The sequence below is a fragment of the Argentina silus genome, assembly GCF_951799395.1.
Source record: "Argentina silus genome assembly, chromosome: 18".
Taxonomy (NCBI): Eukaryota; Metazoa; Chordata; class Actinopteri; order Argentiniformes; family Argentinidae; genus Argentina; species Argentina silus.
This window is the reverse complement of record NC_139672.1, coordinates 14150284-14168846: the sequence shown is the minus strand read 5'-3', so window position 1 is coordinate 14168846 and position 18563 is coordinate 14150284. Positions and strand designations below refer to the sequence as shown.

The window sequence follows — 18563 nt, the reverse complement described above, 5'->3', positions numbered from 1 at the left end:
TCATCAACTGCTTTTATGTCTTTGGAGCTTAACTTCCGAGATCAGTGTGGGACTGACAAAAATATGTAACATAATAATATGTATGTACGTGTGTATATGTGTGTACTTCATTCCTCAAAGATTGATAAATAACACTACTGTATATCGTCATTCATAAACATCTAATAATTGTGAGCCGACACAAAGAAAACCCAACACACTTTTCATTTTGACAACAAAATTATTGATCTTTATTCCAAAAGCATTGAATAACGATTGGAACCTTTAACAATACAATACAAAATATGTTAAAATAAATCAATAATAATTTAAACATTCAATCCACAAAAATAACATCATTTATTTGTGTATTTATTATCAACTGTTGTTACAAAAAGCTACAAAACGACAGTTGGATCTATCCACAGGGTATAAAATCTTGTAAAACATCAAAAACATGTGTGAGACTGTACATTGCAGCTGTTTTAGTCTTGATTGCTTCCTCCACAATAGGTCCTCAGTAGATGGAGAAATGCACTTCCATAACTCTTCTTCTTCATCATCATCATCAAGTAAATTTATACGTGAGATAGTTAAGGAAAAGGCGACATTTTTATGAAGTTACTCAATTAAAACTATAAATGGCAAAGGATAATAAAGTAATGAACAGAACCTCAACTGACAATGATATGAGATATCTTACAAAAACAACAACATTGAAAATGCAGTAATAAGATAGTAGCACACTAACATTTCCAGATCCATGTTAACAGCGGTTGAACTAACATCTCAACACACAATGGTGTCCCTGTCAGGGCTGCACTGAATGGCTGTGTTTAAACAATATTGACTCTCACTGGATAACGTGTATAAAGGATATGATTCATAATCCAGCTTCTGGGTTAAAACTCCGGTCAATATGAACTCAGCGTTGTGGACGTCTGGAAGAGATGGAGAGAGAGAGAGAGAGAGAGAGAGAGGTTTAAATTAGGCTGTCGTCTGATTTGGATCACAGACAAGACGGTGTAAAAAAACAACAAATGTAGTGTTTGCATGTTGCTCTTACCAATGTTCTTCAAGAAGTACTCTCTGCAGAGATGAAGATCATTGTCACATGATATCAGGATGATCTCTGGAAGGTTCTGAGAACGACAGACAACAATGCCATCAGTTCTAGAATCATGGAACCTCACCAACATTCTTCAGAATCAGGTAGGAGTAATACTGTGGAGTGGGGCATTGTCTTACAGATTTGTCAGTCCCCTAAGCCTGTTGGGCTGCCATGTGTTGTACGAGAGGTGCTTCACAACACGAGATCAAGTTGATCACCGTTGGTTCGTTTACCTTATTCTGTTTGTGCTCCATGATCTTGCGGAAGGAGGGCTGTTTAGGTAGCAGCTTCCCTCCTGCGCTCTCCACGATGGCCTTCATGGTGGTGAGGCTGGGACAGATGCCCGGGGTGATGTAGAAATACTTCCCCTGGAGAGGGAGAGGGGAACGGGACAGGAATAGACGTGTATTCTTGGGTATGTAACGCACTCAAGACACATTATGACTAGTTAATCTGATCACAACTGGACTGTAAAATACATTAATTTAATGTCTCAAGCTAATTACAGAGGAATGGACCTCCAGGGAGACAGACGGTAGATTCCATAAGTTTAGGACGTCCACTGACCTTGAAGAGTGGAGCACTGTGAGCCCGCTTCAGAGACTCCTCCAGACTGAAGCTAAACAGCACCTCCGCCTCAGCATCCCTCAGCATGAAACTCTGCTCATCTACACACACACACACACACACACACACGTTTAGAACAAAAGGTGTGTTTGTGCTTTTGTGTGTGTGTGTGTGTGTGAGAGAGAGAGAGAGCCAAACCAACTCACCAACAAACTTCTGGCTCTTCCAGCTGTCCTCTAGCCAATCAGGGGTGACAATATGTTTGACGATGGACATGGCTGTCAGGAACTTGACGGTCCTTGTCACCTTGTTGGCCACCAGGTGAGTGCACTTATGGGCGCTCTCCGCTACCTCCCCTCCCAGGTTGTGTAGCCTCTGCACACACACACAGAGAGAGAGAGACAGCAAGACAGACAGACAGAGAGAGAGAGAGAGAGACAGACAGACAGAGAGAGCGAGCGAGACAGACAGAGAGAACTATTACAGGCGGGTCTACAGCAGGTGCTACTGTTCAGGATTCATTTTAACCCCATGATTGTATTGTGCCTGCACAAACATTTCTCTGGGTCATGAGTCAGTCCCCAAACGGCCTCCAAACCTGCTCCTGTTTGGTCTAAACACACACCCACCCTGTCGTAAATTCATTACCTATCACCCAAAACAACAGATGGTTTCAGACTGCACCAAGGGCAAAAGATAAAGGCCTGCGTCCTTCTCTGAAATAGTTAGTTATGCCTTCCAGCTACGTCCCAGAAGGGTTTGACTCCGGAATCGATTCTGTTTAATAAAAATGTCAATATTTGACTCCCCAAAACATCTCTTTTTCTGGACCCCAGCACTGCCAATGAAATGTAAACATGACCAACACACAACGGCCCACAACTGAGACCTAAAAAGGACCGTTACCTTGACGTACTGCTGGACCTGCGTAGGCTCGAACCCAGTGAAGAAGACGTGCGGGGTGGACTCCAGAGGAAGCTTCTTCGTAGGGGACTGGATCTCTTCCAGTCTACCATGGAGGGAATGAGAGGGATGTCACTACACTGGGTTCAGACATTGAAACCATCTGCTTTTACCAAACTAAATACTCAACAGATTTGCGCAACTTAACATTCACTGCCAAGTCAAGTGAAGTCAAGTTTCTCAGCCGTTTGTAGATATGGAATTACATACATTGGAATTCTTCGTTGGAGCTCCACCAGTGGAGGCTGGTGGAGGTAGAAATCGGAGGACGAGCTCACTGTAACAGAGTGGTATCAAACACGTGCATGACAATGAGCCTGTCCTCCGATTTCTACCTCCACCAGCCTCCACTGAGCACACACAGTACATGACACGTTAACATCCTGGCCTCACCTTGGCTTCTTAGTGGGAGGCTGAGGGGTGTCAGACTGTTTCTGCTTCAGCTGGAGCTGCATAGACTACTCATGGTATACAGAGAGAGAGAGAGGAGAGGGACAAGAGAGAGAGATAGGGAGAGAGAGAGAGAGAGAAGGAGAGAGAGAGAGAGAAGGAGAGAGAGAGAAGGAGAGAGAGAGATAAGGAGAGAGAGAGAGAGAGAAGGAGAGAGAAAGAAGGAGAAGGTGAAAGAGAGAAACAAAGGTCATTCACAGCCCACAAACAATTTACTGCACACAGTTTTATTTAGATTAGACAACTTAATTATCCTCCCTGAGTCATTTCCTCTATCAGCATTATGTTGTCTAGTGTAGGAGGAGACTATGTCCACGTTAGGCTGAGGAGAGGTGAGCAGACTCACCGCCAGAGCATCAGGTGACACCTTCACAGGGACCCGCCAAGCACCTTGAATCACACAGAGAAACAGACTTTGAGTGGGCTTTTATCCAGACTTTGAGTGGGCTTGTATCCAGACTTTGAGTGGGCTTTCATCAATAATTACAATATCACACTATAAAATAAAAATACACCCGGATGCCCTCCCTACTGCAAGGGAGTGCTCAGTGTTTTGCCCAGTAAGGATGATCCAACTGGATTAATCAGACTGATTGATTGTGTTACGGGACCGAAATTTCTGATCAGATGTTGGTTAGGTACCATATGGGATTAGAGAGTTGTATTGATAGATAGATAAGACTGATTGATTGATGGACTCATATTGATTGATTGACTGACTGACATTGATTGATTGATTGACTGACTGATTAAGACCATACCGAGTAGATTGTGGACCAGATGTGGGTTGGGGATGAGGGGTTCTGGCAGGGTGAAGTTGGTGTATCTGCTGTGTTGGATCTGCCTCAGAGCCTCAAAGTTGCCCAGCAGGATGTCACACAGCCACTGGGCGTTGACACACGGGATCCTCCACTCCTTGGCTTTCTCATACTTCAGCCCACTAGACCTGGACACACACACACACAATTACATTTCATTACATTTATGGCATTTAGCAGACGCCTTTATCCAAAGCGATCTACAACAAATACATTTGACTAAGTAAGTGAATCATCTATCCATCAGTCATCATAAGAAAAAGTAATCTATGCTAGGACCTGGGGCTATTGGCAGTCACAATGCTAGAAGAAAGGAAGATTATTATTTATTTTTTTATTATTTATTTACAGGAGAGAAACTTGCACAGGGGGATAGTGGGGATGAAGAGGTCACACATTGGTAAGATGAGCGATGAGCAGGTGTGTGTGAGTGTGTGTGTGTGTGTGTGCGTGTGTTATGACAGACAGATCAGTCATGGCGGGGATATCAAGAATAGTGTCTGTGGAACAGTAGTCTTACTCTTTGCAGATGAGTACTGTGTTACCGCGACACAGGTAACCTGTGTACCTGGCGCCCGCCAGGTACGCCATCAGCTTCAGGTCGTCACGGTCCGTATCCACGAACCCCGTCACTGAGATAATCTGAGGAGGAAGAGGAAGACCAGAAAACAACTCATTATCTCTCAAATTCTATATTTGAGAAATAATCCCATCTGTGTGTGTGTGTGTGTGTGTGTGTGTGTGTGTGTGTGTGTGTGTGTGTGTGTGAGAGAGTTTAAGAGTTTAGTTTAAGAGAGATTTTAAACAAAGGTGTGCTAGGATGAAGGGGAGTGGTGGTGGGTGGAAGAAGAAGAAGAAGAAGAAGAAGAAGAAGAAGAAGAAGAAGGAGTAGAAGGAGAAGAAGAAGAAGGAGGAGGAGGAGAAGAAGAAGGAGAAGAAGAAGAAGAAGAAGAAGAAGAAGAAGAAGAAGAAGAAGAAGAAGAAGGAGGAAAAGAAGAAGAAGAAGTAGAAGAAGAAGAAGGAGTAGAAGAAGAAGAAGAAGAAGGAGGAAAAGAAGAAGAAGAAGGAGGAGGAGGAGAAGAAGAAGAAGAAGAAGAAGTAGAAGGAGAAGAAGAAGAAGAAGAAGAAGAAGAAGAAGAAATGGAATAGGGCCAAATAGACAGGAAGTGCCACGTACGTGCTGGGAGCAGGGCTTGGCTCCGGGGGGGAAGGCGAAGGGGACGTGCAGCGTCCTGTGGGGAGGAACCATCTTCTTCTTCTTCAGGATGGTGTTCAGCCAGTGAGCCGTCACACAGCGCCGCCCTTCTCGAAGGGCCTGGGGGGGGGGGATTACACACAGTTAAACACACACACACACACACACACACACACACACACACACACCTCAGGGCCTGCACACACACGTACAACTAGAGAGCTTACACACACACACACGCGCAAACACACAGTGGTACTCACCTGTACATACATGCTGCTGACCTGGCTCTCACACAGCAGGTGAGTGCAGCGGTTGTTGAGAGAGGAGTCCACAGTTCCACCATAGGCCTGGATAACCTGGAGGTGACAACACACACCACTCAGACACACACCACTCAGACACACACCACTCAGACACACACTCAGGGAGTCAAACTAGTCCCTTCGTCTCCATTATGCATTGGTCTTAAAGGGGCACTTCACAGAACCTCATATTCATAATCTTCGGTGTTCACATCCGTAGACACTAGGTTTGGTGCAGGAGATAATGAATATCAGGTTAAAAATCGGTGAAGTGCCCCTTTAAAGTACAAAACATTGAATGAATTACTACGGGAATCTCTAGAATCTTTCACTTACCCTCTTCCAGGTGGCCAGTAGCTGCTTGTCTGCCATCTGCTCAGGGTAGTCAGCGATGGCAAACACACAGCCAACCAGGAAGCCATCCTCAGGAACTGTGACACACGGACAAATAGAGAGAGGAGGGTCATCCAAACAAATCGTCACACATTCATGACCACATCACTGAATCTCCACATCACGTCATTAACAGTTTAACCATGTTTTCAATGATTCTTCCTCCTCCTCCTCCTCCTCCCCCTCCCCCATTGAAGAGTAGCTGTTGCTAATGCTAACCGCTACAGGCTAACAGGGAAGCCAGGTCAACGTACTGTCTTGTCCAGGCTCGTGTCCGAACAGCTGGTGTATTTGAGGAGGCTGAGGCTGAGGCTGGAGCTGGAGGGAGGTCTGCTGCTGCTGCTGCTGGGGGGGAAGAACCCCAGGCTGGAGCCCAGGCTGCTGGGGGTGGAGCTGGGCTTGGTGCTGCAGCGGCTGGCCCTGGCCCTGGCCCTGGAGGTGCTGCTGCTGCTGCTGTTATTTGAATCACAGCAAACTTTATTTGTATGCCGCTTTTAATTAACAAAACAATCTCACCTCGTGCTGAACCTGGAACCTGACCGACTGCTGCTGATGTCGTTCAACTACAATCAAACTTTATTTGTATGGCGTTGTTGACCAAACGTTTTTGTCACAAAGTACTTCACACCTTGAATCTTTGACCCGTAGCTTTTGGTTGACTTTATGGCAATGATGCATGTTTTAAAGACTCTCACTAAGCAATTTCATATCTCTAGTATACTGGAACATAACCAGTGACCGAACCTGTTGTTGTTGTTGTTGTAGCTGCTGCATGTGTTGTTGCTGCATCTGCTGCTGCAGGAAATGTTGCTGTTGCTGCTGTTGGAGGTGCTGTTGGTGTAACTGTTGTTGTTGTTGCTGGTTCTGTTGTTGTTGTTGTTGCTGCTGTTGTTGCTGCTGTTGGAGCTGCATCTGTAGCCTCTGCTGTTGGAACTGGTGTAGCTGTTGTTGTAATGCATGTTGTTGTTGTTGTTGCTGCTGTAACTGCTGCTGCTGCATCGGGGGCCTCAGGAGCTGCTGCGGCCGCAGTTGTTGCTGGGAGAACTGGTGTGGCAAAATAGGCATTTAAAAAAAATCATAATTCACTTTAAAGAAACAGACACACAATAAAATAAAAGATAGATCTTTAAACTTCAAGGTGTCTGCCCCTCTTACCTGTTGTTGTTGCTGCTGCTGCTGCTGCTGCTGCTGTTGTTGTTGTTGTTGGGTGAAGATCTGTTGTTGGTGGATCTGCTGTTGTTGATGTGATGCTTGCTGGAGGAACTGGTGACCCTGTTGGGGCATCTGAGGGAAGCCTTGCTGTGGAACCTGCGGCTGTTGTTGTTGTTGCTGCTGTTGTTGTTGTTGCTGCTGTTGCTGCTGGTGGTGGTGTAACTGCATCAGCTGCTGTGGCGGGAGCTGCATCATGTGGTGTTGCTGTGACAACTGCTGAGGTTGTTGTTGTTGTTGTGGGTGCGGTTGTTGTTGTTGTTGTTGCTGGGGAACCTGGTGCGCTTGTTGTTGTTGTTGTTGTTGTTGCTGCTGTAGTAGTAACTGCTGCTGTGCCTCTGCGGTCAGCGGCTGTTGACCGGGGGGCTTGGCCTGGTTGAACAGGGGGTTTGGGGGGACGTTAGGCTGTACCTGGTTGGCCTGTACCTGGTTGGCCTGTACCTGGTTGGCCTGTACCTGGTTGGCCTGTACCTGGTTGGCCTGTTGTTGCTGCTGCTGCTGCTGTTGCTGTTGTTGTTGTTGTTGTTGTTGTTGCTGCTGCTGTTGCTGCTGCTCCAGTGTCTTAGTTGAGGCTGTGAGACTCGTCAGACCATGAAGGATCTATGGTCAAGACAAACGAGGACAGGACACATCATCAACACGGTTAACACAGACTAGACACGGCATGGACTAGGAATAACACCATAGCTTTACCATATCATGCATATATATGCAAGGAACAGACTTCTATATGAGCGCACCAAGAGGCAGTTAAACCAGACACAGATTAAGACGAGTCCCGGGCTAAATCACACTTTCAACGGAGACTCTCTCTTGGAAATGCTTTTTCTAAGCCTAGAAGCAGGCTTCCCCTGGGTCTTGGAATCAGGGCTAAGGCTCTAGGGGGAGGGGGGTCAGTATCTGGACAGGCGACTAGTGCAGTGTTCTTACGTGTTGGACGTTGGAGGGCCTGGTGACCTGCTGTATGTCAGAGTTGTTGGTGATGTTCCGTAACGTCCTGGCAGCAGGGCTCCACCCCGCCGTCACCTCCGACCTCTCCGACCCCTGGGGGGTGCTAGGACCCAGGGGGGCAGGGCGGGCATCAGGTGGTCCTGCGCTACCTATATGGACAGTCACATTACATTTCAGTCATTTGGCAGATACTATCGTCCAGGTGAGGGGGGTGGGGTTCCCCAAAGCTTTGTGGCACTAAGATCGTCTTAGGTGAACAAGGTGGGCAAGAGACGAAGATGTATGGATGTCCTACCAAGCTTCTGGAATCGTCATCCCTGAGTGACTGAGAATAACTTCCATTCACCGTCAGTAGCAGAGAACCACCACGTAACTCAACATTATTGCAAGGAAGAGCATCAGAATGAGCTAGTAGACGCTAGCAACTAGAGGGCTAGGAGATGGTAAGGAAAGGAGGAAAGAAGGAATACAAGAAGACATTAGCGCCTAAGTCAGTGCCGCTACATGTTGATGGCGGTTAGGCGTTGGGGGTTAGGCGTTAGGGGTCAGGCGTTAGGGTATAGGGTGAGGCTATAGGGTGAGACGGGATCTCCCCAACACAATGCAAAGCAATCTAAAAGCGGTTAAATCCGGCGAATTATTATTCAACTGTCTTCATCATTAATAGTTTACCTGGTACAGGGGGCACGCTGGCGCAGAGGTTAATCAGGCCCGAGTCCTTCACCGGCTGCAGGCGCCGCTTCCCCGGCGGCACCAGCGGCACCTCTGCCGGCGTCCAGTTGAGGTTGCGCTCCTCCTTCTCCGGCGACTCGTCCGACGAATCGTCGAACATCAGCTCGTCCCGGCGCTCCGACTTGGGGGAGGGGCCGCGGGCGCTGACGGGCGAATCGTCTCGCGAGGAGGCCAGGCTCGACCTGCGGGACCTGGAGCGGCGTTCGCTGTAGCTGCCGTCGGAGCGGGAGCGCTGGTCGCACTCGTAGTCGCTCTCCTCTTCCTCCTCCTCGTCTTCCTCCTGGTAGGTCAGGCGAGGGTGGTACAGGGTCTCGTCCTTCCTGGTCTTGTCCCGGACGGACTCGGAGATCCATTCGGGCGTGACGATTGTGATGCTGCTGTGCTTCAGGGCACACTCGTACTTGGCCTGAGGAGCACAATGGAAACATCTGTTATTCCACAGACTTTTACAGCATGTTTAGCGGAGATGTGTGTGTCAGATTTCTAACTACTTTGTTTTCATGGCAGCAAAGTTCTCATATCTATCTATCTATATACAGTACCAGTCAAAAGTTTGGACACAAACTTGCCAAGAGCGTGCAAAGCTGTCATCAAAGCAAAAGGTGGCTACTTTGAAGAATCTAAAATATAAAACATATTCTGGTTTGTCTAACACTTTTTTTGTTTACTACATAATTCCATATGTGTTCCTTCATAGTTTTGATGTCTTCAATATTAATCTACAATGTAGAAAATAATAAAAATAAAGAAAAACCATTGAATGAGAAGGTGTGTCCAAACTTTTGTCTGGTACTGTATGTATCCAAGATGAATAGTCAAATCAAGCTGCAACCAGAAGTAGTAACAGTGTAATGGGTCATAGGTTGTGTTCAGGCGTTTATCAGTGGGCCAGTAAAGACACAGAGTAGCTAGATAACCAATCAGCAGGCCCTATTCTCCCCCCTGATGCTTGGGTATAAAGACAGCTGTAAAACCCAGGGCTTCTCTTCCTGCAATAACCATCAGACAAACGGGTGACAAAGCAATGCAACCAGACTATAAACTGGACCAGACAGTTTCCCTGGCCTCCCTCAGCAGACACCTCAATCCTAAAGATGGCAACACACACACACACACACACACACACACACACACACACACACACACACACACACACACACACACACACACACACACACACACACACACACACAGAAACCTAAATATACACACACACACACACACCTTTTCTATGACATGGGTTAAGGTTAGTATTGAAGCATAGTTACCCCCGCTGGCTTCTCCACCACCAGGTGAGTGACCTTCTTGTTCAGGTTCAGCTGGCATTCACCACCGTAGAACGTGATCAAGGCCCACAGAGCATTGATATCCTCTGGTAGCTAAACAGACAAAGAGATAAAAGAGGAAAAAACACGCTTGAAGAATCTCTACGCAAACTACTTTATCCAAAAATACTCTGAAAACACTCTGTAGATATTGGCATACACGTTTTAGTTTTACTTTTAGTAAAGTATAACGTATCGATTTATTTAGCCTTCTAAACAAAAGAAAAACATTGTAGTTTGAATTTCATATCAACTCACAACAGTAACAGGGCATACTGTACCTTGGTCAGGCATGCCGTGACCCCGAAGAATATCTGTCCTGACTCTGGGGAGAATCCTGTGACTCTGTAAGCATCAGTTGTCAAGGAAACCATTCATGCGAAGTGTCAGCATTTTCATTCAGAAACATAAACCAACTGGAATGTGATCAGGCACACAACAGAGATGAATCCAGGAATAAACGGGATTGGCCTATCGGTTCTGGGGGGGGGGGGGTGTCAACTTCTGCTATAGGACGATATCAGAAAAGCAAGAAATGAATTCCTGATTAAAGGGAATGAATGGAAAAACTAAAATGAAAACGTGTATATCCCTGAAAGGATACGGTAGCAAGTCTCCACATCTGACCGACAGGACTACCCAAGATGGCTGAAAAGGAAAGGACACCGTTACGTCACAATACGCCACTTCCACAGCTGAACAAATCCAATCGTTATCAAGAGTACGACAGACAGGTGTTATGGCTGAACGGCAGGGTGTAATCACTGAACACTTGTTACCTTGACAACGGGAAGGTCGAAGACCTCACGTGACTCGCCGACCTCAGGGTTGTCCCCGTCCTCTGCGATGATGTGCGTTGCCAAGGCGTTGTAGGACACCTCTTTTCCTTTGCCCGCTTTCAGCAGCTGCACTACCTGCAATGCGAGAGAAAGGGTCAAACACAAACACGAAGCAAAAACCACTGCACTTTAAAGCCAACACGTATGATTTAAGCAGACTGTTCCATACCACTACAGCTAGCTAGGCATCACTCATTTAAATGTTGGACATTTAGCAGACGCTTTTATCCATTTGTCTAAAGTAAGTGAATCATCTGTACATCAGTCATCATAAGCAAAAGCATTGATGTGTACGTTTTACTGTTATAGGTCCAGCATATAATATCTTAGCTCGAGGGCATCTTGAAATATCTATTCATTGTTTGTTTTTAGGCCAACACTTAGTAAACATTTATACATGTTCAAGATCCTATTCACATATAGCCTATTATCCTATTCACTAAAGCCTATTATTTTGTGGTCGGGAAAGGGCGTTATTTACATAGGCAGATATATGGTATATTTATGGCCAAACATAAGAACAATCACAAATCTTACAAGTAAAAAAAAAACATTACTTAATTTCCAGTTATAAAGACATGATATCAGGGAAAAGAAGAGCGAATGAAAACCACTATTTGGCAGGAAGTCTGATTCCAGCTAGTGGTCTTTTCTGCGATGGCAGAGATAGCGTCGCACAGGCGCAATGACAGGCGCACAATTATGCAAAAGGGTGATTATTCTCTCAAAGATTATCAATGTATCTAGCCACCAGCTAACGACGTGTGCAAAAGCATTTAGATTACCAAGCATCTCGCTGCATTACGAACTACGTTAGCTTGACATCAGATCGAGCTACTAGAGCGGGTTAGCTGCTGCTGCTAGCTTCCATCCCCGCTGGCTGCAGAGCAGAGGAAGCTAGCTTCAATAGCTCCCCAGTCAAACCTCATCCGGATATATGGGCAGCTATCAATTTGTAAACCCAATATTGCACTAGATTTTCAATTCATAATTTAAATGACATGCAAGTACATATTAGGTAGCTGCAACTGATCGTGTGATTCTGTTAGTGTCCTGTCTTCTTATGATCGTTGCTTTTTGCTACACAAGATGGCTATTATTATAATGTATTTGGCTAACGCTGTGCTACAGGCTAGCTTCACCTTCTGATCAATGTCCCCGACAACGTAGAATTTGACATCTTTAAAAAGCTCCTCTGGGACCTTCGGCTCCTCGTCCGACATTATTGTCCATGAAATGTAAATCGAAATAACTATGTACAGAATAATTACTGAAAACTAAGTCGGTTCGAAAAAGTTATTCCACTGTGAAGTCGCTCATCTCATGACAACACGGTCTAGCGCCAAATCTCGCTGAGCGCGCCCGGGTCCGGGGCATGCGATTACATGGGGGTGTCACAATAACATGTCATGTTTCATTTGTGTGTTATTTGTGTTGTTTCTGGCACATATTCTCATATATAACAACCATATATAATTTAAAATATATGAAGACTCATCTACAATTGAATAGATACATTTCAATTGCACAGACCGCTAAATACATTTACCAAGTAACAATGCCACCCCTAACAAAATGAGACATGTAATGTCTATGGGAGGAGCAAAGTCTTGACGTAAGGGAGATTATAGAAATGCTACGTTCTAGAATGGCAGAATGCAGAAATTCGAATAACGGGGGCTTATATTGGCGGGGTTTTCTAACTTTTAGCATGGATAAGGTCTCTCATGAGCATATTGTAACTGGAAAAGGAATATTGAATGCCTGCACTCGAAGTCAACAGCTCTGTGAAAGAGGTTGTCCCAGTCTGACCCAAGATCACTATCCTGTCACTGTCCTTACATCCTCAATATTTATGATGAACTTGTAGGGCTTGGTACAGATGTGAGGACCTTCTCATTTCAGGTCAGAGCAGGAATGCGTGTCGCGCAAACACAAGTCAGACACAATGCCAAGGTTTATGGCTGCTATGTGTGAGTGTCCGCAGCTCTACACACACGTCACAGTCAACACATTCTAGTTCTTTCTTACTGGTTTACATACATGGATGCTCTCTCATCTGATATTGGTGGACAGGCCTAATGCATGAGTGCATTTATAGTTCCTTGAGTTGATACAATTGCATTATAATGCACTATAGGTGCAACATAAGGCACTATATCCTGTACTCCCTATGCACTCATAATGCATTAAACGTTGGTGCTTCATAGAAAGTGTTACCAACCAGTGGAGGCTGGTGGAGGTAGAAATCGGAGGACGGGCTACTTGTAATGCATGGAATGGAATCAGGGACACACGTGTTTGATGCCATTCCTCATTTCATTCCAAGCATTACAATGAGCCAGTCCTCAGATTTCTACCTCCACCAGCCTCCAGTGTAGTCAACATGTCACAATATGTCAAATGACATTCTTGTTAATTTGGATAAACCCACTAAGATTCACATTTGGAATGTCAGACCACAACATTCGATTTCCTTTAGACATCACAACCCGAATACCTACAGAATAACATCTATTCTTTTTTCTCTTTTTTTTTCTGTTGCTCAGAATGTCATTCTTAATATCCGTCTGTAAGTAAGATGTCCTTTTGATGTAGTACTGTGTGGACACCATAACAGGACCTCTCCCCGGGCTGTCAGTACTAGATAATAAGCATGTCAGATTGGAGAGTGTGTGTGCTACATCGTCCTCGTGAAGACTGCTCTACCTTCCAGACTCTGTAACAAGATGTCTCTCCTCTGTGCAGGAGGATATTTTCAGGGACGTGTAATTCAGATTTTCCAAGATGTCATCTGCCCCTGCAATCCATCCGTCCGCCGGTCTTAGTTAATTGGTCTAATTACTTCATTAATTAGGAGGTGTCAAGCCGACTGTCAAACCCACCTCAGCAGGGAGGTGTGTGTGTGTGTGTGTGTGTGTGTGTGTGTGTGTGTGTGTGTGTGTGTGTGTGTGTGTGTGTGAAGTGTGTGTGTGTGTGTGTGTGTGTGTGTGTGTGAAGTGTGTGTGTGTGTGTGTGTGTGTGTGTGTGTGTGTGTGTGTGTGTGTGAAGTATAAGCATCAGTAGTAAAAGACCTTGACAAACTCTGAAATGCATCCAATTACAGGTGTAATTGGATCAGTTGGTTGACAGCTACATTAGGTATGAGAATAAGACCCTGTGACCTCAGGAAGGTAGGATTGGACATCATTTAGCTGCACTGTCTGACATGCTGGAGAAGATTGATTAAAAACAATTTCACCCACGTGTGTGTAGGCCTATATTGTCTTTTTTCCCTTTTTGGCTTACAGGTATGGCATGCACAAGATAATTCTATTCATCAAACATGAATATCAAGCTGAATTTATCTGCTAAGTGTTATTGTTCAATTGCAAGCACACAATACTGTACATTGTGGCTCTATAATAGAATGTTGAATCTTGGTAAACAACGTGGATCTGATCATGGTTGATTGAATGAGAAATGTTTAAAAGTGAAAGATGTACCTCGTCTGTAGAGAAATACACTTTGTATTTTTCAAGAATGCTCTGTGATTAGTGTAATATGAATTACACTGAGACATTCCATCTCCACGCCAACATGCCCCCTAGTCTACCACTCTGTAGCCCCTGCAGCAGCCATTGTGTGTGTATGTGTGTGTGTGTGTGTGTGTGTGTGTGTGTGTGCGTGTGCATGTGTGTGTGTGTGTGAGAGAGAGACAGAGAGTGTGTGTGTGTGTGTGTGTGTGTGTGCCTGTGAGAGAGAGATAGTGTGAGTGTATGTGTGTGTGTGTGTGTGTGTGTGTGTTTGTGTGTGTATGAGAGAGAGAGAGAGAGAGAGTGTGCGTGTGCGTGTGTGTGTAAGAGAGAGAGAGGGTATGTGTGTGTGTGTGTGTGTGTGAGAGAGAGATAGTGTGAATGTGAGTGTGTGTGTGTGTGTGTGTGTGTGTGTGCGCCAGTCCATTCCCTCCCCAGAAGCAGTTTCCTCCCCAGGCCTAGTGGGGGACTGACAGTCAGTCAACCCTCCCCCCACCAGAGGGATATCTGGGAACGGTGCCAACTCTCCCTCCCCAGACTCACTCCAAACGGACCCAGCAGGGCCCTGTTCCAACACTTTAGAAATGCGCCATACCTGCCTATCTTCCTTCCTTTCTCTCTTCCTTAAACATGATTTCATTGGTCAAAACTTGCTTCTCTCTGCATTGTTTTTCCAAATCCATTCACGTTCAGATCAGTGGTTTCTTTAAGGAAGGGAGGATGCATTGTATGAGAACTTAAATAGGGCCCAGAAGCAACCTTTAACCAACAGCTATAGACCGGTGTTCATCAGAAGACAAGATGGAGGTTCCACATTAAATCCTTATTAAATCCTTTCAAATCTACACAAGTGTCAAGGGTGTAGGGGCAAGCGGTAGTTTCTGGACAGCCTGCATAACAATTCTGTTTTTTTGCTCCTGGCTAGGTTGTAGGTGAAGATGACGGTGTATATTAATATGTTTATAGATATAACAAGAGTCATCTGAAGGAACTGAAACAACAAATCTCGTTTTACCAATTCTAAACATGTTCCCAAATGGACCGCTAGATGGCACTGTTTACTCTGTCTGGTTATAGAATCAGGCACTGGACAAATGCAACACAGTGACCCCTGGTGGAGAGAGAACGGTGACCTCAAACGACTGATATCCACTGAAATTGAATAATTACTTTCTGAAAGCTGTGAATGATATACTAGCTTATCTCTTGCACATAGCATGTATATTATATGTGTGATGTAAAAAGGAGAGATTGCACAGGCTCAGATATGAAGCCTTTTATTGGACGAAAAAGCACATTCAGTGAATAAACAACGTACTGCTTACTTCACACACTCATCTCTGGTCCTTCACTCCTGCACTGCTGCTCCTAGGAATGCCACACACACACACACACACACACACACACACACACTTCACACAACACTTCAGACACACTTCAAACAGTTTGTAGGGCAAATAGGTCACATCATCATCATCATCATCATCATCAACTTTGCTATGGTACCTACCGTTGAAGGTTCAAATGGGGGGTAGCAGAAATTAAATTACGGACAAATTCTCAAAAGAAATAGTTAGCAGATCATGAGGACTATTACATTTTAATAACATTCTGTTAATTGAAAACCGGGGAATGACCTGGCGGAGCAAAACGGGGAGAAGCCACTATGTCTAATACAACGTCCCAGGGGTTCAAATACAGTAGTACTTACACCCCGATTCAATCAGTAGGATAAGATTAAAAAAGAGAGCAACACTTTTTTTAATTAGGGCATTCTTCCCTGATATTCTGTCAGAGTGATACGAGGAGAGAACGTATCACGAACGTGTATAAAGTGTTATAGAAGAGCTGGCCTGGGAAGGTTGCGCTATTAGGTCAAGGTCGCAGAGTTAAAGTTCTTACTTGGCCATCATGAGGAGTGATTTAGAAGCATATTCAAATATTTTTGTTCAATGCTAGATACTCAAGTCGGTTACTGATAGCAAGCACGACACACTGACGCGATCAGAGCACCCAATTCAACAGATAATGGCAACGTTTTCACTTTTTCACCTGTGCTTTTTTTTTGTCCACTTTTTTTTTCCATCCTTTTTTTCATCTTTCCCATTCTTTTACAACTGTTTAACCATATTCATGATGCGCAATAAGTTCATTCGCTATTAAAAAAACTAAAACTAAAACTAAAAGTAAGATTGACACCATTGACCCACAGAACCAAACATGTTTTACTCTGTTGTATCAATACTGGATCATTTCAATGATTTATCTGGTAACCGCCTAACATGACTGCTTAAATACATTAAATCAATCGATTAATAAACATTTTATTGCTTGATGATGTTCCAGACAACTTTTTATGGCCACTAAACTTTATTACTCAGTAATAACAGAGCATTCACACATTTGTGATTTGGTTTTTAGTTAGTAATTCTATAGGGTTTAGCAGTTGGCCTATTTGCTATAGACAAGTGGGGAAAGGACCATCCGATATTGGAAAGCACTGGACCAGAACCGCCTTTTGTGACCGGTGATGGTGAACCATGGACCCCAAAAAACCAGGGGCAAAAGCCGGACTGGAGCTGACGAGGAAAGGCCAAGCTGGATCAGTTTCCAAGCCCTATTCAGATGGGGTTTATCTACGCCAGGGCGATCAGGGGGATTACCGAGTAATTAAAACCCATAAACAATCGTCCTCTTGGCCTTTTCAACGGCTTGTCACTGGTCAGGGAGACTCGGACAATTTGCACATAAAGGAAAATGCGGACGGAGGAGGGAGAGGTTAAAAATCAACGAGAAAAGAATAAACGGTTTGTTTTAAATACTTCAAATAGGCCTAACTAAAGAGTCCTTATTCTTGAGGTTACTTCAGTAAAAGGCCTAAATTCAAAGGGCAAGCCTGGATTTTTTTGGGAGGAAATTCTTAACAGCGAATTAAAGTTTTATCACAAGGAATATTCTTATATTTTTGGTGATATGTGACGGAGGAAAAACGTGCATTTATCCTTAGGGTAAGTAGCTATATTTAATAAGGACATTTTAAACAATTTTGCTCATCGATATGTCCTATTTCATTATGCACTTTATTAGGAACACCTGTACACCTTCTCATGGTGGAGGTGGTGTAATGGTGTGGGGAATGTTTTCTTTGCACACTTTGGGCCCGTTAATACCAATCAATCATCGCTTAAATGCCACAGCCTATTTGAGTATTGTTGCTGACCATGTGCATCCCTTCATGGCCACAATTTACCCATCTTCTAATGGCTACTTCCAGCATGATAATGCACCATGTCACAAAGCAAAAGTCGTCTCAAACTGGTTTCATGAACATGACAATGAGTTCAGTGTTCTTCAGTGGCCTTCCCAGTCACCGGATCTGAATCCAATAGAACCTTTGGGATGTGGTGGAACGGGAGATTCACAGCTTGAAAGTGCACCTGAAAAATCTGCAGGAATTGCGTGATGCAATCATGTCATCATGGACCAGAATCTCGAAGGAGTGTTTCCAACATCTTGTGGAATCAATGCCATGAAGAATTGAGGCTGTTTTGAGAGCAATGGGAGGCCCTACCCAGTATTAGTATAGTGTTCCTAATAAAGTGCACAGTGAATGTTATGTTGCAGGCCCACATAGCCTGCTGTATAATGGCACAACAAAACATACTATAAAAAGTTAAGCCCTGCCACAAGAAGTAATTCCCTATACTTAGTAATAAGGCAAGTGTGCTACACAGTTTTCACCAGCTTTTCCAGACTGAAATAGGAAGTGGTCAGTAGCCTAACCTTTATCCCCATCCTCGGGGACCCCCTTTGTGTTTTACCCTCCGTTTGTTTTTCAAAGGCCGACAGGAAGCAGCGAGGATCCCGGGTGACCTCTGCTTTGTTACGGAGCAGATATCACAGCCATTCAGCGGGCCACATCTGTGTGGCGGTGATCTCGCCTCTATGATACGTGGGCTCCATGGCGAACGCAAGGGAAGGGCGTTCATTCACAAATCCCTCTTTTTCCCCCCTTGCAACGTATAATTCTTCTGAGGGAAGATGAACAACAACAACATTTAAGATAAATTCACAGATTAGAAAGTTTGGGTTTGGATCAGACAAACTGAGAAGGAACAGCGTATAAAATGTGCATCTGGTATCCAATACTCATAGAATATACTGCAAATGTATAATATTCTGTCAGAACTTCTGGACTGGAATAAAACAGA

General features: G+C 44.6%; 1 protein-coding gene across 4 annotated transcripts; it reads right to left on the bottom strand.

Annotated features, from left to right (window-relative positions):
- Positions 1-215: 215 nt before the first annotated feature.
- paxip1 (PAX interacting (with transcription-activation domain) protein 1) lies at positions 216-12149 on the bottom strand. Of its 4 annotated transcripts, XM_083690205.1 has the most exons (25): positions 11980-12149; positions 10778-10912; positions 10603-10646; positions 10280-10343; positions 9942-10052; positions 8614-9079; positions 7921-8090; positions 7462-7590; positions 6937-7362; positions 6526-6825; positions 6036-6234; positions 5725-5819; positions 5347-5442; positions 5066-5203; positions 4409-4530; positions 3832-4016; positions 3417-3460; positions 3014-3078; positions 2564-2666; positions 1864-2032; positions 1658-1758; positions 1324-1458; positions 1046-1121; positions 861-920; positions 216-564 (listed from the first exon to the last, which is right to left on the bottom strand). In XM_083690205.1, the coding sequence occupies exons 1-25, from the start codon at positions 12058-12060 to the stop codon at positions 548-550; spliced, it is 3531 nt and encodes a 1176-aa protein (XP_083546331.1). In that variant the 5' UTR covers positions 12061-12149; the 3' UTR covers positions 216-547. The 4 variants fall into 4 exon arrangements, with proteins under 4 accessions (XP_083546331.1, XP_083546328.1, XP_083546329.1 ...); XM_083690202.1 differs by having other exon boundaries at positions 6937-7590; XM_083690203.1 differs by having other exon boundaries at positions 6036-6231; positions 6937-7590.
- Between the last annotated feature and the right edge of the window lie 6414 nt (positions 12150-18563).